Below are 24,413 nucleotides of genomic sequence, written 5' to 3'. Positions count from 1 at the left end.
GGTTGGAGAATAAAAATCAGAAAACTAAGAAAACTAAGAGATCTCGCATTTAAGTAAAATCACCTTTCATTCGGCACGTCGGGGCTCGTTATTTGCTCATTGACATTTTGATTAAAGTGTTAATTTGACCTTTGTTCTGGGCTCTTTTGTTTACTACTCTCTGATGAGAACCGGGAGGGGAATCTGAATGCGAATTTCTATAATTACTTGTTTACTTATTTTTCAATTAGAGCTACAAGCTAAATAATAGACCCCATAAATACGCCCACGCCACTGGAAATGTGCGTAAAGTATTTAAGATTAAGAATCATTTGCTTTCCAGTAAGAAGTGGAACTGAAATGAGCTCAAGACTATGGCCTGTGGGTCTGAAATAAAATAAAAGGTAGAAAAGCATCTCTTGATAAGATTAATAAAGGTCTGGCCTCCAACTCCCTGGTAGGATTGCCCACTGGAGTGTATGTGTGTGATGTCATCGAGGCAGTGAAACAGAAAAATAAAAAACAAAAAAAATAAAAACCCAAAAACCGAAATTGCCAAATTCCATTTGCTCAATCATCGACGGAGGACAAACTGCGTTAACCTTCAAAATGAGATAAGCCGATGTGAGTTCTTCCACCCAAATGCTACTACTGCCAGGGAGGGGGTGCTGACAGCCTGTCCAAGAATTTCAGTTGACCTTTTATGGGCTTCCAGCGGACGAGGAACTGTTTGGGTAATTGCTCACGACTTTGATGCGGAAAAGTGCAACAGGTTTGGACTGGAGGGTGAAGAGAGATATGGATATGGAGGGTAGGTGGGTCAGGCAATGCAAATATATGGAATAATTTAATGTGTGTTCAGGTGAGTCAGAATCGGTTTTATCAAGAACTAGATCTGCCAGTTGTGTATATTTTCACAGTACACCGGTATGGAAATGAAAAATAAACTAAATTTAAATTGGCAACTCATATTCTCCCTTCGATAAGCAACTTTAAAGTAGATTCCATTCCCCGTTTTCAACCGCAGCATAATTAATGGCATTCGAGAATCAATTATGCACTGATTACAAACCGAAAACAATTGATTTCGATTGATTTTAAATGAAAAATATTATTAAAGCAATTGGAAAGAGTTCATCGCCGAAAATACACCTCATACCCACAACTATTTTTGTGTATACACCCAGAAATAAATGTCATTTTTTCCTTAATTGATGTGGAAACAAATTGAATTTGACAGATTTCCAAGCACAGATAGATCACACGGACGGGGATCTAAATTTAAAAATTTTGAATACCCGCAGCTGTGACTGTAGAGTCTTGAGGAACACATTTGTGTTTGCCCCTTGAAAGATAACTGACAATGCACCAATGCGGGCCATATGTGCTAATATGGTTAATAACGAGTACCACACTCTCCATCTAAAGATTCATGTTCCTGAAAGTACCTTTGTCTGGTGATGGTGATGGGCTCTGGTTCTGGCTGTTTGCTTTCAGTTGAGAGGAGATGCGCAATGTTATCGCTGAATAAACAATTAAAATGCCATTAAAACGTGTTCATTTCAGATTAGAGTCGTCACAAGAGCAACAAGAGTTGTGTTTGCTTTTTTTGTGTCATATCAGAAACAGGCGCAAAAACTGTGAATGTGGCTCAGCCAACGTTTGCCATCTGCCACAGATTTTTATTTAATTGAAATGGCCAAACCCCCTCAGCCCCAAACGCCCAATATAGCCAAATAGAATCATAATATAATAATAACTGATATCGTATGGTGTACAATCAACAAAAATGCGTATGAAAAACAAATAAAACTAGTTTGGGGACTGAAAGTTTTGCCAGATAAATGTAATTAAAAGCCAAAAGTTGGCTACAGTCTGCTCCATAATTGAATAGTTTTGTTACGGATTAGCTTATAGTTTGAAACCAGCTTTAAAATAATGAATATTTAATAAGAGCTTAGGGTATAATATTTTCAAGGTTTGAGGAGGTAGTCCACCCACTAAGTGCTAACTTTTAAGCTACTTGGCTGATAAAAAAGCGCTATCTATTTTGGCCATATTACGTGTTTATTATAGATATGATATCTTCTAGAATCTGGCTACAGACTAACTGACTAAGAGCCTTACAATGTTGTCCTATACTGTATGCATAGAGCCAACTCACAGACAAACTCGGCGACAACTTTTCTTGTTAGTAGGCCCCGCAGCATTTCGCGTGGATTTCTGAGGCAATGGCGGGGTGTTTTCCGGGGATACGAGAGGGGGTCGAAGCAGAGGTAACCCGGAGCCACAATTACAATTGATAAGCCCCAAAGTCACTTTCATTTATAGAGGCAAACGTCGAGCGGCAGCCGCAATTGGAAAAGTTTTGGGACTACGGCTTCTCCCCCAGATGTCTCCCTTTTGGGATGTGCCCGATATATATTTACACTCCCGGCTCATGACTCCTGGCTCACTATCCTATCCTACTAAGCGAGAAGCGAGCAATCAGCATTGTTTGACCAACAATTTGTTTCCAGGGGAAAAACCTCAAAAACCATGGGATGGAGAGGAGAAGAGAGGCCGGAGGGATGGCGCTTTTCCACAGGGAGGAAATCCAATTTTCCACTGTAATTGCACTTACATGTTGCCGCTGTAAACAATAAACAATAAAAAGAGCTCGCATAAAAGTCAACGTCGGAGTGCAACAAATCTCAATTATGAGCTGTGGCCCCTCCTCCCACATCCAACCACTTGCCACTTGCCACTAACCCACCCCCTTTTGAGTGGGGGGTGGTATGAAGGTAAAAGTGGAAGTATGGAACTTAGTGTGTGCTCTCTTTTTCGCTTTCGATTAAACGACTTTTAATGCGATTACCACAACAACAACAGAACAATGCACTTTACTGTCGGACGCTCAGATTGCCCTATATACGGGAAATATATAGTATATAGTACACACTCTATACTACCACCCATAAATATGGGTTATGTGCGTATGGCTACCGCTAATTGAATCAGTGAGTGGATGAGACCCCGCTTACTACCCTCCCCATGCCCCTGCTATCATTGGCCAGGTGGGATAATTAACATATGCACCAGAGTATGCACAAGCCTGGGTACCGGGTATCCCCCTCCTGCGACCCGAGACCAGCTTAGTTGATATTTACGAGCCAGGGGTTAGACTCAAAGTTATCGGTTGGGTAGTTGGCGAATGGGGTATGGGGCTATGGAGCACTCTCTGCCGGACGCAAACAGATAGAATATTCTTCAGCTACAAATTGCATGGTAAATTATTGCAACCTTGCCCGGGGTTTCCCACAGAGATGAACCGCAAATGTCACTGCATAAATCACAGCTAAGACCAAGTGATTTTCAAAAGGAAATGAACTACCATAAACTCTATAAAACCTATTTGTTTAGGTGCAGATACAGATATAGGCCTTACAAGATAACACCCAGATAGCAGCACGTCATACAAGAATTGATAACCTTGTTTTCTATCTTGGCCTATCAATAGGTCCCATCTGAGAGCAAACACCTCATTACCCAGTTATTTTGATTACACTATTTACTGACTTTAGATGACTTGAGAGTCCCATGTGTTTTAGTTTGCTTCCAAAGTCGCAATCATCTTCACTTTATTGTCTCATCAGATGGCGGTGCAAGTAAATAAACCCATTAACCCATTAAGATCGCCCCTTAGATGACCCACAAAGGCAATGGATCTGCGAAATGGAAGCGGCATCTCGAGTCGAGTTCTGGGGAACTACGGGTATCCGACGGATAAAGATCCCACAGATATCTATCACTCGGCACTGAGGCAAAAAAATATTCGCCAACGAGCTGGGGGATTACAATTCCGCGAAATCTGGTCACAATGTGTTACAAAATTGGGAAAAGCGCAATGGGCCGTGAAAAAGGGTGAAAAATTATATACAGGAATAAACAAAAATGTCAATGTGTGTGGGATTAAAATTAGGGAGGAGATCTGGCACCAAACTGACTCATTTTTTGGCTTTAAGATTTATTAAAACTGCCTTTTGAATGAGCAGGTCTCCTGAATTTATTTCAATTTTTGGCAATTGACATTTGCATACATTTCTGCAATAAGAATTCCTTCGGAATAAGAGATGAAGAAACCGCAGAACCCTAGAATGTAAACAAATCGAGGCAAGGCATTTCTGTTTTTGTTTACGATTCAAATAAATGTTAAAACACTTGATTTCAAGCAAATTTCGCCAAGCCGAATACCGACGTCACGGCCAAGTCAAGTCGTTGGCCAAATGAAGAGGTGAATATACAAAAAATGTGCAATTAAATTTAATTCGATTTAATTAAATTTATTTAAAATTCTTATTTGTTCCACAAACACGCACACACAAACACTGAGGGGGAGCACACACACACTGGGTAAACGCGGATGAAACGCGCGCAAAACGCGCGGTAGCCGAAAACGTTGGGGAAACGCCAGCGAACAGCACCGCAACCGCACCGCTGTACAAGCCAATTCTAACTGAACTCGGCTGCGTCGGCGTCGCTGTCTGCGCCTCCAGTTCGGCCCGGCTGGCTCGGCCCTCGGCCGAAGGTGGAAAGCAGAAAAGCCGAAGCGCAGCATAAGAAAGAAAGTGCCAGGTGGGGTGGTGGGAGAGAGTGGCTGGCCGGGGGGAGGAAGCTCCAAAGGTGAACGATAATGACACAGCCACTGCATCCGTGGGGGGAGGTGGGGTGTGGGGAGAGGCCGTGCCACGAGAACCGCTTATTAGCAATGCATTGCGTCGGTTTTTTATGATGCTCTTCATTAACGCGGCACGGCACACGACGGTGCACACACCCCCACCTGAGAGTGACAATGCGGTGGGAGTTGCAACTCATATGCGACGGAGTTGCATAAACCGGCACTCGAAAAAAATGGGGGGAATAAGGGAGCTAGGTATGTATATATATAGGTCGTGATGGATGGAAAGAAGTATATTGCATATTTATATTTTTAAGGTATACACTCTAAAAAATACTCTCACCAAATTTTATAATGATCGGAGCTTTGGAACTTAAGAAAATGTATCTGTATATCTATGTATCTAAGCTAAAACTATCTAAACTATAAGCCTAAACGAAGGATTCCCTTTAAACTATTATTATATTATTATTATTATTATTATATTTCTTCTAAAGACTTTTCCCTCTGTGTAGTTTAGTAACTCGAGTTAATGAGTCAACAGGTAGTGCGCTTGGCTGGCGAAGTGCTTAGATACTTTTATTTTGAAGAGGAAGAAGGGTGGCAGGAACGGTAAAGGCCAACTGCAGATGGAGTGGAGTGGCAGAGGGCGGTGTGGTAATTCCGGCAAATTAATGGCCATCGGTCCCTGCACTTATTACTCGAAATGTAAACCAAGAACCGCACACACACACATATGCGATATGAGTTCTTCCGGTGGAAGGCGGTCAAGGTCGTAATTGGCGGACGACAAAGCCCACCTCCCGCTAGCCACTTGCTCTGGTCATTTATCAAAAGGGGGCGAGAAGAGACTGGGTACTGCCGACTGGCGACACTTTTTTCCACACTTTGACTTTGATTGCCACATCTAAGCATCTAAGCAGCCAGCAGACACGAAACAAGTCCCGAAATGCAATTATTTATAAGCAGAAAGCGCAACTGGCTAAAAGGCCAAGTTAGCTGGACAAAATCCATAAAGACAAGGCTAATGGGCCATGACAGACCTAGTCTTAGGCTCAAAGGGGATCTGGATAGGATTATATAGTAAATGAAAAATGGAAATGTAAGCAAATAAAATCGAAACATTATTTACACGATTATGGTTCATAAAATATTAAAAAGAGTTGTATTTATTTTTTCAAAGACTTTGCCTTGATGGAACCCCCTTAGGTCCCCCTCTGGCATAAGTTCAGACTACGCAACTGCTTTAATAACATTATGATGCCATTGGAATCGGTTTGTTGGTGTTTCTGTTTCGCTCTGGTAGCGGCACTTGGCCAATTTTGTATATTTGCACTAAAAATATACAAAGCCTTTGAGTGGGCGGGCTGGGTGGCACTTGATTGGTGTGTCCAAGTGTTTTCATTCATGGGGCATGCGGCATGAGGACTAGACACGAAAAAGAGTCAACAGTCGGGTAGCTGGCACATTATTTAGGTGGCTGACCCATCAGTCGCCCATCTTGAAGATTCATTGGCCGGGCGGGCCTGATGTAATTTATGTCCGAGTTGTTGTTGGCTTTGCATTTTAATCGTAAATATTAATGATTCATTTGCTGAATTGCACAATAAAATCAGACAACTAATGTGAGCTCTTTTTTCCCTCCTGAAATGTCTGTATCTGCTGTTATAGTAGGTTCTGCCTATCCGGAAGATTGATGACCGTAGCCGGAGAGTTCATGCTTGAGCCTGAAACCACTTAATTAGAGAGGCTCACACACAAGTCCAGGATCCCGGCTCCAGGTAGATGGTTCAGGTGGTTCGTGTGGTGTGTCCCTGTCGCCGCAGTGTCTGTCAACTTGATAAGCAGCCACATTAACCGCCTCGAGTACATACTACCTCAAAGATAGCCAGATACATTGGCGAAATGCAAAACGTGACTGCGACCAGGCAGCTGATTAATGGACGCGGAGACAAGCCAAGTGCCGGAATCACTAGGGATTGCATGGCCAATATTTATATGGGATATGTGGATAATGTATCTCTGCGATTGCCAATCGATTCGACACGTGATCGTAACTGAGGTTTAGCAACGAAAATATTAAACTTACTCCCCCAATTAAGACCCCATGAGATCCATTGATCAGAAAATATTAAGTGCACATGCAGATGCAATTGGCCAGAAATCAGACCATTTATCACCTGAGTTCTTCGATGGGTAAACATCGACGGGGTAGTCTGTTTGTTTGTTTGTTTATTAACCCAGCCATTGGGCATGAGCCACCCACCAGCCGCCCCCTGGTTGCACGAGCCTGTCGTTTGTTGCTTTTAATTACCCGAACACGCACAAACAGCCAAAAGGAAATTACATTCATTACATTACAGACAAAAAAAAAACAAAAAAGAAAAGAGATACATGTACAGAGAGGCTGTGTATCTTGTATCTGCTGGATACACGTTTGGCGCTTGTCGCTGGCCACAGGTGTAAATGGCGCTCAGATGTGCGCCTGCCATTAAGGCATCACATCTTTTCTCTGTTTGCTGCCCCAAAAGGTGGCTACAAATGCTGTTTTTATTTTTTAATGGAACCTATTTATTTGTGTTTTGTGTTTCATCTACAACATATATTTTTATTTTGGCTTTGACGTTTGCTTTGATTCGTGGAAATTCACGTTAACATTAGCGTCACATTAAGTAAACACTGAAATAATTTGTACCGAGTAGTATAGTTGCCTTTTGGCCCGGTTGGCAGTGTTTATTGTTGGTCCAAGTACAATGATCATTCGTCACTATTTCGACTCTGGCTGGCCAAATGTTTTAAATTGCTTTCTTGTCAAAAAATTTTGGTATGCCTCCGTTGGGGGATATGTATGCGAAAGATTACATAATCTTAAAAATAATAACTAACAAAGTAAGCTTCAAAAGAATCTATATAAACAAATCAAAAATAATTAAATAAGTAAAAGAAAATATTTTAATGGGTTAAAGCTATAATCATAGATACCTATATTTAATTAAAATTAGTTCCCTCAGCACTCACGCCATTAAAATCTGATACCGCAAAGTGCGAACTTATGCAAAACAGCAGCAGCCCAAAAAAATAGAAAAATCATGAGCTGCCAAAATCAAAGTAAAATTTAAGAATTTATTCAAGTTCTTCGTGTTGTTCTTGGCCTTTGGCTTCTCTCGACTCGGCTTTTTCCCGAGGCGAGTGCCGAAAGATTGATGCCCAATTAAAATACTTTGTGAGCCGCGGGCCAATCCATTAGCCGATAATTACCACCTCAATAACTCATAAATATTTAGCTCTGACCCGGCAGAAGACCTCTTTAGACCGTTGGCTGCTCACCGTTGCTCCACGCCGTCTGGCGATATGATTTTTATTGTTTCTGGAGTGACCGTGGCCGTGGACTTTTTCCGCCGTATGGCCATGTGGCGTTCACGGGTGGGGAACTTTGGCTGCTTCTTCACGAGCACCGGTTGCACTTGCAAGACGTCACATGACTGCACCTTCAACAGCATGCTGTTGGCCAAACTTCAACGTCAACTTCGCACGCAACTTGAAATCACAAGCAATCGAGGGCCCTGGCCAAACAATCTTCAAGTTGGCTAACTTTCCAGAGTGTGTGTCTCAGATTTTCAGTTTATTTCATGGCACAGTGGAGTGTACAGGTCGAAGGTTAGGGCACTCTGTTAATTTTATTAAATTTAAATTTTAAATTTAAGGTTTAAATTTTCTTTGGTTGGTTTTTTATATAAAAATTCTTTATAAGGAATTTGATGATCCACTACTATTACTCATAATAACAGCGACTGATTCAAATATTGATAACGAATATTGAGAAATAAAATATTATACATTGAATGCCGATAAGTTTCAACTGACACATCGCGTGCTCGAAGCTCTCACTTTTCGTTTGACTTTGGTGTTATTTTTTTTTTGTTAAAAAATGTTGAAAATTAAGTTGAATATTCATTCGCTCTCTGACACAGCCCGATCGTGTGGGCCACTGAGTAACAACTGCTTTAACAGTTAAACAATGCAATTTGAGCTCGTCTCAGCTCGAAAAACACAAAAAAATACAATCACAAAAATAAATATATGTGTATATATAAATCGCCAAACGAATACGCAGCTGTTAGAGACAAGTAAGTACTACAACGTAGCACAAACACCAGCTCAGCTGCTCAGGCCAGCCCGATCGTCAGTCAGCCAGGCCGTCACTCCGTCAGTCAATGTCAGTGTTCGTTGCTCAATAATCGTAAGCCCTAAAAAAATAAGAGACGACCGGCAAAAAACACAAACTGCACGCGTCGCTGGAAAGCTTGAACTTGGGGCTGAACCCGGCAAATTGATGTTGCAACCACATGCCGGTCCTCAATCTTGAATCTCGAATCTCCAATCGATTCCCTCTCAAACAAATGTGTGTGTTGCTTGGGCAAATATAGAGAATCGAGTCAAGGTCTTTAATTGCCAACTAATTGCCGCAAAGTGAAATCAAAATTAGTATACAATGAAAGTGCTTAGTAACGCTCCTAATCAGTTAAGCATTGCTAGAATATTCTCTAGAATTCATTCCCAAAAATATCATAAATTTTCATCAAATAATTATGATGATCTTGATGATTTATTTATTAATAGAAATCCGCCCAATAACTTTTTTATGTTTCTGCGCTACAAGTTCTTTGGTTAAAGAAATGGGAAAGTTTTTTTTAATTTACTACCTGCATGTTTGATAGCCAGATTTTCGAAATGAAAACACGAAACCCAAGCCAACAAAGATATTTGCTTTTAAGAAAATATCCAAATTAAAGGCTGAAAGCCAAACAAAAACCAATAAGGCATTATTGAAACAATTGGTAAAAAGTGCAAAAGGTAAACATAGAAAATGTTAGATACTCTACCAAGAAAGGGTCCTAGGAAATAGTGTTTATGAATTTAAAATAAAAAATACCTACATTTTATTAAAGTATTTAATCAGGTTATGCAAATGATATTAAATGTTTTAATTAAATAAATTTGCTTCTGTCAAAGTGCAGTACTATTACTCCCCTAGTAATATAGCGTATACGCCCCGTAAATCATCAAATGGAATTGGCGTGCGGCCAGCATCAAAATGAAAACACAAACAGAAAAACACCAGCACCAGTTAGACAAAGGAGACGACAGACGCCCGGCGGACGGAGCAACCGACAGACGGACACACGGACATTCGGTTCAGTTCAGGAATTAATGGCGTAATTCCAAATGGGTTTTTGCGGATGAAAATACTAAGTGTTTGGCCAATTGCTGAAATATTTTCCTATTTCCATACATATATGGGTTGTTTTTTTGCATAATGGCTGGCAAAATTGCATAGTTGTAGCTATTAAAAAAATAAATAAAAAAAAGTTCGACTGGGGTGTTATTTTCCATTCGCAAATAACAATGATAAATAGTGAAAATAATGAGAGCTGAAATAATGTTTATTTGGAACGCGGCCACAACAGGGGCCATAAATTAGCGCTGTGGCCAGTTTGAATTTGTGTGTGGTGCACGTTGCAACGATGTCATCAGTACTACTATATACATAGACAGATAGTATCTATTAGATGCACCCATGAGTCTCCGGAGGCAGTGCCAAAATCTTTCCCACTGACTTGCGGAGCCTCTCTAACCACAGAACTTGTAGGGGCTGTTTTTGGCCATTTTCTGCTTCCCTGCTGCTTGAGAGGCGGTGGTTCCTCCGCTTTTGGCACCGCTGACGCATAATTTATTTATCGAAACACACTAATTGCGATCCCACACAGGAAAATGTTCTATAAACGCCGAATTTAAATCATCCCAAATGAATCTATTACGGTTTTATAATAATACACAGATCAACGTTGTTGCTGTCGGCTTATTTATCTTTTTGGGGTCATAAATTTTGGATTATTTTTATTTTAATTCTTGAATAACATTTTAAAATCATTTGTTTATCAAATGTTTGAGGGGCCCCATCTAGCGGTTATGCTTGGTACTACAAATATCAGTGCCAAAGCTTTGGTATGAAGCTTTACAGTGGTTGCGCAAAAAGTGAGTACGGTTTTTGGTTTCTTAAGAGAGGTTTATGGTTTTTACTATTATTTCATAAAGGAAGGTTCAATAGGAACATTTTAAATGCAATCCAAAACTTTAGACCCTAATTTAAGCTCCTGATTTTTTTTGTTGGGTTCTTTTATATCTCACCTCCAATCGTGCGCTGCAAATCCAGGACATTCTGATTTACATTGCTCGCAGCGAACTCCATCTTCAACCTCTCTTATGATGGCACCCTGAAAAAGATGAAAAATATAAAGAATAGTTTAATATAAAGAAGAGAAATTTTAAAAATATATAAGCTGTTTTTAATTATTTTCTAAAAATGTCTAGCTTCTTTGGAAAGTTTTCTCTTAAAATAAAAACACTTTGAGAACACATATTGCCTTTTAAATCAACTCCCTTTTATATTAAACCCAAAACAAGTCTTGTTTAATTCCTGGAAAAAAAAAATGGAAAACAAGGGTCCAGACACAACCGATTTACGATTCTACAACTTAATTTCTGCCCTGCTCATTTACGCGCCATTGCACCAAACAATTCCATGTTCTTCTGGCCATATCTGAAATGACCGGGCTAAGGCTGAGGGCTGAGGACTGAGGGTGCTGGCAATGGCGATGGCGCTTGTTGGGGATGCAAATACAAGTATATATGGAAATTGCAGTTGGTGAGCCAAAGGAAAACGGAAGCAAAAACCGATGCCACATGCCAAAAAGTTAAGCTCAAAAAAGATGGGGCCAAACGCCGGCAGAATGCGGCTGCTGTGGCAGTTGCAGTTGCTGCCGTGGATGTTGCAGTTGCACTTGTTCCAAAAATACACGACGAACCGAGCCAAAACCGAAAACCGAAACAAACACAACGCGGAGGGAAACACAGAAATTGCACTTGGCACGCTTCCATTTTTGCCCAACATTGCCTTTGTCTTTGTGTTTCTGTTTCGGTGGAAAACGGCCCTGCCTGGTGAACTGCAGGAAAATAGTTTTCCTTTTTCGGTTTGCCAGTCGGTTACCCTGCCAGTTGCCCCTGCTGACTGGCCCCTAAGTCGAGGACTGCAGTGGCAAAATGCTTGCCAATAAACACGAAATTTGACTTTTCATAGCGATGACCCGGAGCATTAATATTCCGGATGTCCTGCCATGCCCTCAGTGCACTTTACCATTTTTATTCAGGACCTTTTGTTTTTGTTTTAGGCAGCCATTTGGGTGCCATCGAATCCATCGCTGGCAGCGATAATTGTGACACGTCGCCGGCCAAAAATCGATGCTGACCCAGTTCAAAGGCGGCGGAATAAAATTCCACTGCCACGGCACAGGACAATGACAATGGCAGGGGGATTGGCAAGAAGGACGCGGACATGGACGTGGACTAGGACGAGACAGGGCAAACATTTGCGCCCTGACGCGCGGATATTATTGGCATTAAGTTGCAACTTGGGTCGCTGTTCGGCAAATGTTTGATTTCCACTTAAGCGGGTCGCCGCTTTGTCTTCCGCTTTGACTTTGATGCTATTCCTATATCTATAGATATATTTTTTGGCTTTTTTTCTTGGCTTGGAGCAAAGATTAATGTGTCGCCAATTAAACAAATGGGTATGTCAATAAATCCCTGATGGCAAAAGTTTCACCAAATACGTTGTTGCTGTAATGTGATATTAAACAGATACCATCCATTCGGATCTGAGCCGGCTCGGGCTTATCAACCGATTTGTATTCCTCCCCCGAAAATAATCCGTGATGTCATTTGCCATTTCGTTCGCCTGCGAACCAATTTCATTTTTAATTTTCATAATCTCCAGCATAAATAAACATGAGCAATGAAATTTTGTATCGGGGCTGCAATTGCCATTTTGGGATTCTTGACTTTTTGGCTCGCTGTCTTGTAACTCTTAAGTCGAACAAATCTGGCTCTAATGGCAGCCAGTCCAGTTTCGGTGAGCCCACTCACTGGACTCACCCACTCGATGCTAAAATTCTAGCTCGGCCGAGACAATATTCCGCGAAATATCGAAAATATACACAAATCTGAATTGAAAGAGCTGAGACACTACATTTTCGAACTATGACGTTATGTGCCACTGGCTGTTGACTGTTTGTCTGCAGTAGAAAGAGAGTATAACTTTTTTGGGGTAAAGACCATAAAATACCTCTTAAAAATCCATTCAAACTTTGAGAAAGTTGAAGGAGAAAAATATCACTCATACGCACTGTGGTACATGACCTTCCATAAACTATAATAGGGTCTTTGTTAAAAACAGTTGATTTTTTTTATTAAGTTTATAAATAATATTGAAAAATACTTCTAAGTAAGCTTTCAATTCTGAAAAGAAACCCATACTTGCATTGGCCTACTAGTCGTATGAGTAATTTTTTTAATAGATCGATTTTCCTTCTTAAACTTTATAGTTTATTTATTAAATTCCGTTTTATTCTAAAAATAAATAAACAATAAATAAACTAAAATCCCATATTTGGAGCTTGGTGCCATTTTTTATGATATTAACCCGAAATACCCTTGATTTCCAACCTGTACAGGGTAATAAAATCCGTAGGTCGTCGTCTCCATTGGCGGCAGTATAAACAATAAAAAAAAAACAGAAAACCGGTCTTCAGTTACTTGGAAATGAATCTATGCGTAGTAAAAAAAAACACACTCTCTTATACTATATATTTTAAAGCGCAAGCAGAACAGTAAGTGTTTGTTTATTGCGAAACTCAACCCAAAAATAAAAAATAAAATAAAAAAAAGAAAGAAACACACTTGCAAGTAAAGTCCAAATGGAACAAGTGAAGTTTTGGGGGTTTTTTCGGGCTTGAGTTGCGGGAAACAGCGACCTAATGATCACGAATTAACCTAATGTTATTTACGAGCCCAGCTGGTAGCTCTGTTAGGTGATTCAAAGTCTAATTTCAACCTGTTTTGTAGAAGACCCACGCAAAGATCACACCAAGATTCCCACCCATCTGGGCAAGGTTAATCTGCGTTTTAGCTTACATTGCAAAATCAAAATGTTTACTTTTTCACACTCCAGTTAACGACTACGAAATGGAAAAACTAGACAACTAGACAAAGTGCGTGGCCAACTGAGACTGTTGAGACGACAACTGATCTCGGTCTCAGTATGTAGTTCAAGATCATGCGTAGAGTTGGGCAAGTTGCACTGGCCATGTTTAGAGCCGACAACTAACTAAAGAAGTTTTCGCAAAGTTAATGGCGCTTTTGGCCATAAGACGAGTCTCGACTGGCCTCGTTGCTGCCAGATTAGAAAGTGAAAAGAGCCCAGAGTTCGGCTGAAATTTAGTGGGCCAGAGATCTGCTAATTAGCCAAGAGACGGATACGGTCAGAGAAACTCCACGAAAGATTAAAGTTTCAATTAAACAAAGTATTTATATAACTATTCCGATTGTCTGAGAGTATGCTGTGTCATCTTGGGTTTATAAAAAGCGAATCCCATTAATGGATTTATTCTGCGATGCATTCTTTATCTAAACAAGATGACAATCTAGTAGAACGTCTGTTGACATCACCATAGCCTGAGGGGGGCAAGGCAATTTATTCCATAATTTGTGTACGAGTACGAATAGATTTTTTTTTTTTTTTCGAAAACCAAATACGGCCAAAAACTCATCAGATGCTTTCTAACTAGAAATTCCCGCCCTCGTCTTGTCAACCAATCGAGTTACCATATTTAATGCCTGTCACGTAACGCTCGCTCATTTTCATGCACAGTTAGTCATACGGATAGTCATACTACAGTGCGATATGTCCATATATCCGTTGACCTAACTACTCTTTTTTTTAGAGCAGCAAGTTCAGAGCGCACTGTCAGCCTGTTTTTTTGGGGCCACAACTCAAAACTGACAATTAACACTCTATACTAGAGTGCTTTTTCGGGTTCGCCGGAGTCGTGAGTCGTCAAAGTAATGGATAAAAATTCCCCCCCATTTAAGCCAGCGTACATTTTTCATTATCTGGTGTCGTTTGTTTGTTTTTTATTATTTACTTAGCCATAATTTTACGTATAAAAAAAATTCACAACGCTCGACATGGATTGCATGGATTGATGGATACATAAATCATTTGTTTGCCCATTATCGACTGACTGGCAACAACAAGTAACGAGTCAAGACTGCGCTCCCAGCTTTGATAGTGACGCAATTGAAGAATTCTCCTGATTCTCCCGATCCTCCTCCATTCTTAGAATCTCAATTTGGTTGACGCCTACCGCCTACCGCCAGGGCATTTTGATCGGCGATCGATTCCGACGTGGCATGGGGGCGGCTACGTGGGCGGCCGATGTGTGAGTGTTTGCGGCACGTGTTGGCGGCTCGCGACGCCCCAAATATACAGTGGGACCTCCGCTGGACGCGATTCTACTGGCGGGCTTGGCAGGTGCATTGTAGTGTCCACCAAAGTACGTGGTCTGCTGTGGTTGGCGGCTCTGCGGCTTGTTCCCGTACAGCTGGACCCTCGTCGGAGCACGCCCCCTGGTGACCGGAGGGATGTTCTTGGTCTGATCGGCGCCGATGTGGACGAGGGTTCGTCCTCCCTTCTGCGGGGCGCTCTGGCCCACACTGAGGCGGGTGGGGGAGGTCGCCTGGCGGTGCCATCTGTTCTGAACCGGACTGGTGCTCCTCACGGGTGGTCGGCTGGGATTCGTGGCCAGCAATCGTTGGGCGTAGTACTCCGTTGTGGGCATCGGCTTGGCCACGCCCACGGGCACGAATCTGCCGGGCGAGTGCGGGGATATGGAGTTCTTGATCTCGATTCGAATGGAGGGGGCGGGTACTGGTTCCGGCGAGGGGGTTATGTGTCGCAACGAGGACTGAGTCACCCGGAAGGTCTCGTTTCTTTTCACGGGCGAGCGAGTGGCGGAACGCGAGGGACGATCCCGGAGCGGAGACCGCGACGTGGGTCTGTAGTTATCGTTCTCGAAGACCAGGAAATTCGGGCGGTTCTCTTTGGACTCCCGACGTTCCAGGTTCTTGCCCGCTGCCGGCTGGGCGGGAACCTCCACGAACCAGGCGGGATTGTGGGGGGCCTCCTTCTGCTGCTGCAGCAGGCGATCCCTGAAGGACTTCCTGAAGCTGTTCAGCGTGACTGTCTTGTACTTCTCCTTTTCATCCTCCTCGCGCTGCTGGTCCTCCAGGAGGTCGTCGTTGGAGTGGGTCTTCAGCTGCTCCAGCTGCTCTCTCAGGTGCGTGGGTGTCTTGTTTTTGCGGTACGTGGAGGAGTCGAAGCTGCCGCTGGAATTCGAGCCGATGCTGGACTGCCGATGGACGCTTCCGCTGTTGGAGTCTCCTGCCTGCAGTGCCCTCAGGCTGGAGTGCTGTTCGTAGAGGAAGTTGAAGGGATCCGCCTGGGCGTCGTAGTCCTGCAGGCGATCGGCTCCATCGCTCCTCCACTTGTAGTAGGTATTGGTGGCCGTGTCGCTGGGATGGTGCTCGTAGCTGGCCACTTCCTCGGGGGAAGGGGTCTTCTTCCGCTTGGTGAAAGTGCTGAACTTGCTAAAGACCTTGGATTTTTTTGACTTCTTCTCTAGAGTGGAGGTGTTCGAGGCAGGAGCAGTATCCTCCTCGGAGTTGGGCAGTATGAAGGTGTCGCCCCGCTGGAGGGTAGAGCTGGCGGTGGAGTCCCTGCGACTGGTGGCGGCGGCACTAATAACACTGGCCGGCCGGGAACCGGATGACCGCACGGGCGTTGTGTCGCGGGAGGAGGATCGGGAGCTCTTGGCCCGTGACGACGAGAGCGAGGAGCGTATATTCCGGAAAAACGACATCACGGCGTTTATGTGGGTGGGGATCTTCGTTCTCTGTTTTCTTCTGGCTAATTAACCTTGAAGGAGACGTAATCGCTGCTGATCTGTTAATAGCGATTCACGATCTCCGATCTGTGATCTGTGATCCGTGATCTGCGCGATCCAAGCCGCGAACCGACACTGTCAACAGCCGTCGAGCAACTTGGGTAGACTTGGATTTCTGTTTGGGGCAAAACCGACTGAGCAACTGAGCGCCCAAACTTCAAATATTACGCGGATCACTAGAATTTCTATTACTCTCTTACTCTCTCTCTCTCTGTCTGTTGGCGGTATACCCGTCTCTTTCGGCTGTGGTATTGCCATCTCTCTTGCCAAGTCTGATACGTTTGTTTTGACCAATTTAGCGTATTAACTTCATCATCGTGTTCCGCACGCTTTGAGCCGCTTTTATAACATGGCTATGTGCTCATCGCCAGCTGACTGCGTGGGTGCTTTACACACTCGAGTATATACCAGGTATTATGCAAATTAACCCTTTTTCCAGACAGAGTTGGGAAAACGGCGGATTCGTAATTTATGCATCGGCAATCGCTCTAATTAGCCAAAGCCAGCGGGCTTCAACAGCTCATTAAACGCATTAGCGTTTACACTGCCGGGCCAGACATTACCAACAATTAATAGAACTTAATTATTGAATCAGTATAGATACGATCGGGAGATACCCATTATATAGGCAATAGTATTTCTAATATTTGTGGGAAGAAATTCGGAGAAACGTTCTGGACTATTAGCTTTTGAAATAATTAACACTTGAGTGCTAAAATTTTATAGTTTACAAATGCCATTATAAAATATAGATCAAAGATTTGCAAAAAATGAGGTTTATATATTAATACATACAAATTAAATATAAATTTATTGATAAGTACAATAGATTATTAAGATCATTTTCCATAAGATAATAAATCTTGAAATATATTACTTTATTATCAATTATTTAAAAGTTCACTAATCCTATCTATAAGTCATAATATTTCGAAATCTTAAGGAATATTAATACTGTTTTTATTCCATTTTGGAACATTAAAATCATATATGGTTACCCCTGAGTAAGCTTCCTGTTGCAAACAAAACAACCGCCTTATATGCCCCATTTTGGGGAATACAGACTTTTCCGGGGGGACTAGTCTAGTCCGGGGGGAGGTGTCGGGCCAACAAAATAGACAATGAACAAAAGACACAGTAACAACGCAACACCTGAGTTCAGGTGCTTGGCAGTTTGGCAGTTTCTTTGAAGTGCTGAGCATTCTATGGAGCTGTTCAGACACGAGTTTTGATGACGAAGACGGTGACCGGGTGTCTCTTTGTTTGGTCTAATGAGTGATTCGAAAAAGATTCAAGGGGGGAGAGATGTGTGATTTCTGTGTGTCTGTGTGGGGCTGTGGGTTTTTTTCCCCCGATTTTGTTCACTTTTCAGTGGCATTTTGATTTGTTTCGCTTCCGATTCCGCCGTGCTCAAAAGCGCTTTATGCGAGTCATTAGATTGTATCTCCATATCTGTGTATCTGTGAAATTCGAGTGCCGACAGAGTTGTTGATGGCTGTTCAAGTGGAGTTGAATGCCGCTTTGAAGCTGCCTGACAATTAAAGGCTGCATATTTTAAGCAAATAACCAAACACGTGTTATTCTTCGATGGAATTGAAGAGCACCACTGCATTTGGGCAGTCCCAGTTGACTCGTAAATCTCTGCCTGAATTACATTTGCCTATTTTTCAATTGTAATCTTCTTTAATTTGAAATTCAGGTTCAGGCCGGCGGGACTTGCCTACTTTTAGGCTCAGTTCTCGACTAAGAGCAGCTGCTGCCCAAAAGTAGGCAGTCCCTGTGTGTGCAGCTTGTGGCAAATAAATATAAACGTATGTACATAAATAATTAAGCAGCACGTGCCCATGTGTGCGGATTAAATCTTTGTTAAATTCTGAATAGCATAATGAGGGTATTATGTTTATTGATTTTATTGAGGCAATTTAGAAACGATTAAAGCTTAATTAAAGCTTAACAAACAATATAAAGTGCATCATAAACACATTTAAATTGTTAAAATAAGCATAATAATGTATAAATTAATTCCATCAAGACTGACTAGTATAATTCTACAATTTAATTAAATAATGTTAACCTTTCCAACTTTTCTATTATTGTATTTAATTGTTAAAACATGCAAGGCTGTAGCCCGAAGAAATGGAAACATGTACAAATACTTTCAACAAATATACACTGGGACTGGGGCAATCTAAAATCACAGCGGGATACGAGGAAGCCTCGAACCCCGTCTCTGGGGCAGGGGGAAAGTTCACGCCATTCGCAGAATCATGAGCCAGCAACTTCCATACATAAACACTTTTCAGCAGCAGCAGCAGCAGCATCTGCAGGCGAGAAAATAAAGAAACACAAAGTCTTTGCCACATGCTGCATGCCACAAGCACACTGTCGTGGCCACCAAATTGGGTGCCAGGGTGCTCCCCCTGCCCGGGCCAGACCAGGAGAAATATTGCTGCGCCAAAATGTTTATTGTGAAAAGATTAATAAAATATGTATAACTGCAAATTGGAACGGTTTGGTGTGCAGGAAGCCGGAAATAAATCCAAACTTCAATGAATATTCAATTTGTAGAAAATATTACTCATACAACCCGTTGTCTCTGCAAAAAACAAAATATTATGAATTAATCATTGAGAGTGTGTTCCTTGGGGGGAATGGTCCCTCGTTTAGTAAATGGCTTTGTTCTAAACTTAAACATCAAAGGAATTGTATTTAAGGATTGAGGTAGGCCAGCACATGGAATATAAAGACCCGAAGCATTTTTAATATTTATGGCTCGTGTGCGAAATAAATCACTTGAACAGAAAAAACAGACTTCGGTGAGTAGTGAAGAAAGCCAAATGATATATCTTTTGGTCGGCTTCCAGTCGCTTGAGTATTATATCAAATGGAACAAATGCCCTTTACGCACCCGAATTGCTCATTGAATCGGCATTTGGGTGTATATTTTAATGTTTATTGAATAAAGATGAGAGGCCCACATCTTTTTTATGCAACTTTTAAATATTTACACTTCTTATAAGGCCTGCCCTTGACAACAAAATCAATATTGGAATATGTAATGAGTACTTTGGAAGACACAATTATGAATATGTGTCAGTCCGGCCACATGTCCGGCTGGGCCAACTGCATTGTGTACAAAGTATCAAGTACAGAGACCCATATATCTGTTTGGCTATACGAGCTACCATATAGAATTTATCAGCTATTAAGTCATGCACAAACACAGATAAGAGGGAGGATATAATAGTAGGCTTTGGGGACTGTCAGCAGTTCAATACTTTAGCATCCACCCTCGTCCTCACTCACATCACACAATGACAGCTGTTTGGGGGCCCAATGCCAGCTACAATAAAATCCAAAAAAAAAAAATGGCAACAATCCCCAAGCAGGGTAACAGCCACAAATAAGCCAAATTATGGGTGGGTGTTGAAATTGAAAATTGTGAGTTGCGGATTGTATATCGTGAATGCTGTTTGGCGAGCGGTTATTGTGTATTTATGTGCACATTTAGCACAATTAAAAATTAACACACACATGGGGGTCCCATCGTCATCTCGATCGCCCCAAAGACAACACTGAGCTGGATATAGAAGATCGTAAATAGAGATCGAGGGGAATACATATATGAATTCGATACACATACGTTTAAAGATACAGAATGGCTGTCTTGGTCAAATGCCGGCTCTTAAGGAAGTGGGCGAGCGTGTTTTTACAGTTATAGAGCACACACAGCTGCTCCAATCGCCTGCCTACCTATTTACTTATAACAAGGGGGGTATACCCCCACAGAGCTGGAGTGGGGCTGGAGTGGGGTCTCCCCTGGCGTTTCAGCATCACAAAGAGTAAACGTGACCGGTTGCCGGCAGGCTGAGAGACCGCGGCTCAAGAAATGGCCCAGAGGAGAAGAAGAAGTAAAATAGACCATCAAGAGTACGAGTACGAGTATGAGTACAAGGGGGCCTGGACCATCCAATACTCACATGCAACACCAGCGCAACATTCAGACACACTCATGAATGCCAACACATACCAAGCCATGCCAAGCCAGACAGCGGGGGTTACATCAATAGAAACTATGACCAGAAATCCATATATTAAATATTTGTGAACTTTGCAAGATTTTAAAGATACCCAGAAGTATAGAAAACTACAAGCTATAGACAGCTTTCTTTAAAATTGATTAATACATTTGAATTTTGTGATTTATTTGTTGATTTATTTTAGTTAGACTTTGGTCTATAGAGTAATTAAGATATTCTAAAAATTAAATAACATAATAGAAGTGCTTAGTGAGAGCAAAAAAAGAACCTATAAATTCGTAAGAATTTGTATTTGAAATGAACGTATTGAAACTAATATTTTTGACAAATATTTTTTTTGTATACCATATAGCTAAGGTTTGGTATAGCTAAGGTTTCTTGGATTATTCTCCTCATAAACAAAACAAAAAAACCCTAATTTCATTAAAAATTAATCCAAATCGTAACTAGTAGTATAGCCAAAAGTGTAACTATACATAAATAGGTGCCAAGTGGAAGCACGCATGACGCGAGCTTTGCGAAACTCTACGGCAGGCCATGTTGAAGGTGGCCAGGCCTGTGGCATGGGGGGCAGGTGGCACGGCCTCATGACTGTTTTATTTGAAAATTTTTGGAGAAAGGCCACATGGCACGAAGCCGAAGGAGAAGTGGCCAAAACGGCAACTGCAGTGGCATTGCCCGGAGGAGGAGGAGGATACGGTGGAGGAATGTGTTAGAGCCAAAACGCTAAACGATGACGTAGAGCCTTATTTTTAAGCATCGTATGGGGAAGGAGGTTTACTTAAGGGGGGAAATACAATTAAAAGGCCTAAAATGAGGCCTATCTTTGGGAGTGGATTGCAAGTAGGGAATTGAATGAATCTTAGCGATTCTTTTTGCATGTTATTAGGAAATTATTGGGCAATGAAAATCAGTCAAGTTTTTCGAAAAATATTGTAATTAAGTCCATTTATGATCAATAATGTGGAGACGTGTTTTGGGGGATAAACTTTGCGCCGTGCAGTCTCCAGGCCCAGGATCACGTCTAAAACAAAAAACAGCAACTGGGCATTAAACTTAGAGGTACAGCGCACAACATGAATTATTTCATATGTAAAAAAATGGTTTTTCCATGAAAAAATTTGAAATTGAAAAAAATGTTTTAAAAAAACACACTTTTTTTCGACTTTGTTTGTAAAAAAAAAATGCTATAACAAATAAATATGAAAAATCTTTTCATTCATGTTGTGGAGAATTTCATTTCAAACATAAAGCAAAAAACCGCATTCGATTGAAATGAAATCTCTGACCTGTACATTGCACGGCGACTTTGAAAACACGACTTTTCAGTAGAAGCGTTTAAAGTTTACCACTCACTAATGTTTACCACTGACACGCACTCACTAAATTGCGTATTACTTTGAAAATAAGTACCGGACGGCTTTATGCTTTGAAAGGCTTATTCCCAGACATATTTAGATTACATTAAGACAAAAAAAAATTTTTCGAAAAAAATAAATTTTTAATTGTATTTCCCCCCTTAACTTACTTATTCAGGCATAGAGCATTAAAGAGCTGGAATATCGTTGAAAGAAATTATACGTCCTGGTAGGTTACGAAGCACAACAGTAGTATAGGATAATGTTTTATTCTGCTGATAGAAATTGTCATAAATTTCCTAATCAAAACACTTTGATCTTATTTGATTTATATAATTTAAATTTAGATATTTTATTACTTGACATTTTAAGCTTCCTGTTGATCTCTTAATTAAATGCCTTTTTTTCTTAGAAGGAAAGGAAAAACACAGCAACATGACTAAGAAATAAAAAACCTCATTCTGGGAGACTTGCTTCAATTGAAGGGGCTTCTCAATTTCCGATCTGCGCGTGTTGCCCTCAATGACGTCACCCGGTTAAGAACCAAACAAAAAAAACAATATTGACTTTCGGCTTGAAGAGAGCTTAAGATTTGTTGACGAGATTTGAAGGGTAACGCCGTCGTCTCCAAGCCATTTATATTCAAAACGCTCAGAACTGGATTTTCGTGGGGTGTGAAATGTTGACTGGCGCGAATGATTAGCAAAAATTAAATCTAAACAACCTGACAAATAATAAAAATATCACACAAAATACATCTAATGCAAATTGGGGTTACCACAGTTCAAAGCCGAAAGAGAATCCGCAGAAGATCGCCCAGCCCAAACAGCCAAGTATTTAACATTAAAGTAATTTGAATAAAACGCTTGTAGTTAAGCCAAAATTTATGACAAAATTATATTTGAATGGAATGGAATATTCTAAAAATAGGCAAACGAGCCGAGCGTAAACTTTTTGTGTTAATAACGTTTTCGCCAGCTGTTCCAAAATAAACGAATTAAAGTCCAAATCAATTAAATTAATAATAACAAAATGAAATAAGCGACAAGGGCGCAGGCCTCCCAATCGCCCACCTCCCCAAAAAATGACAAAGACAAACAGAAACAGGAGCAGCACCTTCAGGAGGTGGTGTCAGGGTAGGTGGGACGATGACGATGAGGATGATGATGAGACCACCATCCCCCTGGCTATACCCTGGCTATGGAGGTAACAGAGTGAGGCCCAAAAAAACCTAGAAGCTATAGCGTGCCAGCATTCCATTGCGCAAACACCGCCATGTGATATGGCACTGGCCACATGGCCATCTAGTCTTATAGACACCCAACCATCTAGCCACCTGGCCATCACCCAGCCCATCCCTTTGCCACCCCGTGTGTTTGGAAAGGTGTGCAAGATGATATCCGCACCCACACTTCTGTAGCTCTAACGCCGTTCTAACGTTCCACCATTCACTGGGCATATCTATGAACCGTCCAACTAACACGCCCCTGGGAAATATAACAAAGGCACGCAACAATCTACGGAAGAGCCAAAAACGGACACCGGAATTTGACACGCCCCAAAACCGGGGGAGGACCAGGGGGCTCTGTAGAGGGCGCCAAAAAAAGCAAATTAACGAGCTACCATCCAAAATTCAAAAATATGAAATACGTCGTGAGGGGGAGGCTCCATCATTTTGGAGCCATTTGCCCGCAAATTGTCAGGCAATGAAAACTAATAATGCAATTAAAAAGTTGACAAAGTTGTCAACTGTCAGTCGGCAGTTAAAGCCACTTACCAGTTACCTCTTACCAGTTGCCAGTTACCAGTTACCGGCTGTCAGTCTGACGGTTTTGGTCGTAGCTCAGCCAAGTGCAAGGTTGTTTTTTTAAAACGCAAAATAATGCCAAGCGTCGCGTCTCCAAATGCAAATACATAGCCACTTATATGCATATACCACACGCTATATACTATACAATATATATTCATGGTCTGGCATTTGGAAGCCGCAGAATGATTGCCTCGGATTTCACAGTGTCAAAAATAAATGAAAGCTTACTTCCGCCGGAGTCGAAGTTTATATACTCTTGCAGTTAAGTGGCTGTTTGTGTTTTAAAATCTATGATCTATGTTCATATACTGCAAATATCGGATATAATTTGACATATTCTTTATTAAAACAATTTCTTATACTACAAATTTTGAAAAAGGATATAGGATATAGTCGGTTAATCCGTATAAAATTTGGTGATCGGATTAGATGACTAAAAATAGCATCGATAGAGTCCCACTTCCACCACTTTACCAAAAAATAATACCCTTTTCAAAGGGTATAAAAATGAAGCGGAACAGAACAAAGCTCCGAAGACCTACAAGATTTATACACAAAAAGTTTCCAACGTTTTTCGAATTTAGTTTCCGATAAAACTTTATAGCATTTTTTTCAAATCAATTATTGACTTTAATAGTCAACTAATCACAGTATCTTATTAAGTAGATA

At 41.4% G+C, this 24,413-nt stretch overlaps 2 protein-coding genes across 3 annotated transcripts in view; both read right to left on the bottom strand.

Moving 5' to 3' along the window:
• Positions 1-24,413, bottom strand: part of Lmpt (four and a half LIM domains protein limpet) — a 52,454-nt gene that overhangs the window by 25,478 nt on the left and 2,563 nt on the right. Inside the window, exon 2 of one of the 2 annotated variants that reach the window (XM_017232070.3) lies at positions 10,826-10,911. In XM_017232070.3, coding sequence (XP_017087559.1) covers positions 10,826-10,911 — 86 coding nt within the window. Of the gene's footprint in view, positions 1-7,963; positions 8,152-10,825; positions 10,912-24,413 lie in introns of those variants that run through there. The other variant, XM_070279430.1, reaches the window with a different exon arrangement.
• Positions 14,647-16,670, bottom strand: LOC108119079 (uncharacterized). The gene has a single exon (XM_017232075.3). The coding sequence runs from the start codon at positions 16,450-16,452 to the stop codon at positions 14,902-14,904; it is 1,551 nt and encodes a 516-aa protein (XP_017087564.2). The 5' UTR covers positions 16,453-16,670; the 3' UTR covers positions 14,647-14,901.

The sequence above is a fragment of the Drosophila bipectinata genome, chromosome 3L (genome assembly GCF_030179905.1).
Source record: "Drosophila bipectinata strain 14024-0381.07 chromosome 3L, DbipHiC1v2, whole genome shotgun sequence".
Lineage (NCBI taxonomy): Eukaryota > Metazoa > Arthropoda > Insecta > Diptera > Drosophilidae > Drosophila > Drosophila bipectinata.
The sequence above is the reverse complement of the archived record's forward strand: the minus strand, read 5'-3'. Positions and strand labels throughout refer to the sequence as shown.

What these genes read in the sequence shown, in the direction of transcription:
- LOC108119079 (XM_017232075.3), bottom strand. Translation starts at nt 16,452, where the DNA reads ATGTCGTTTTTCCGGAATATACGCTCCTCGCTCTCGTCGTCACGGGCC.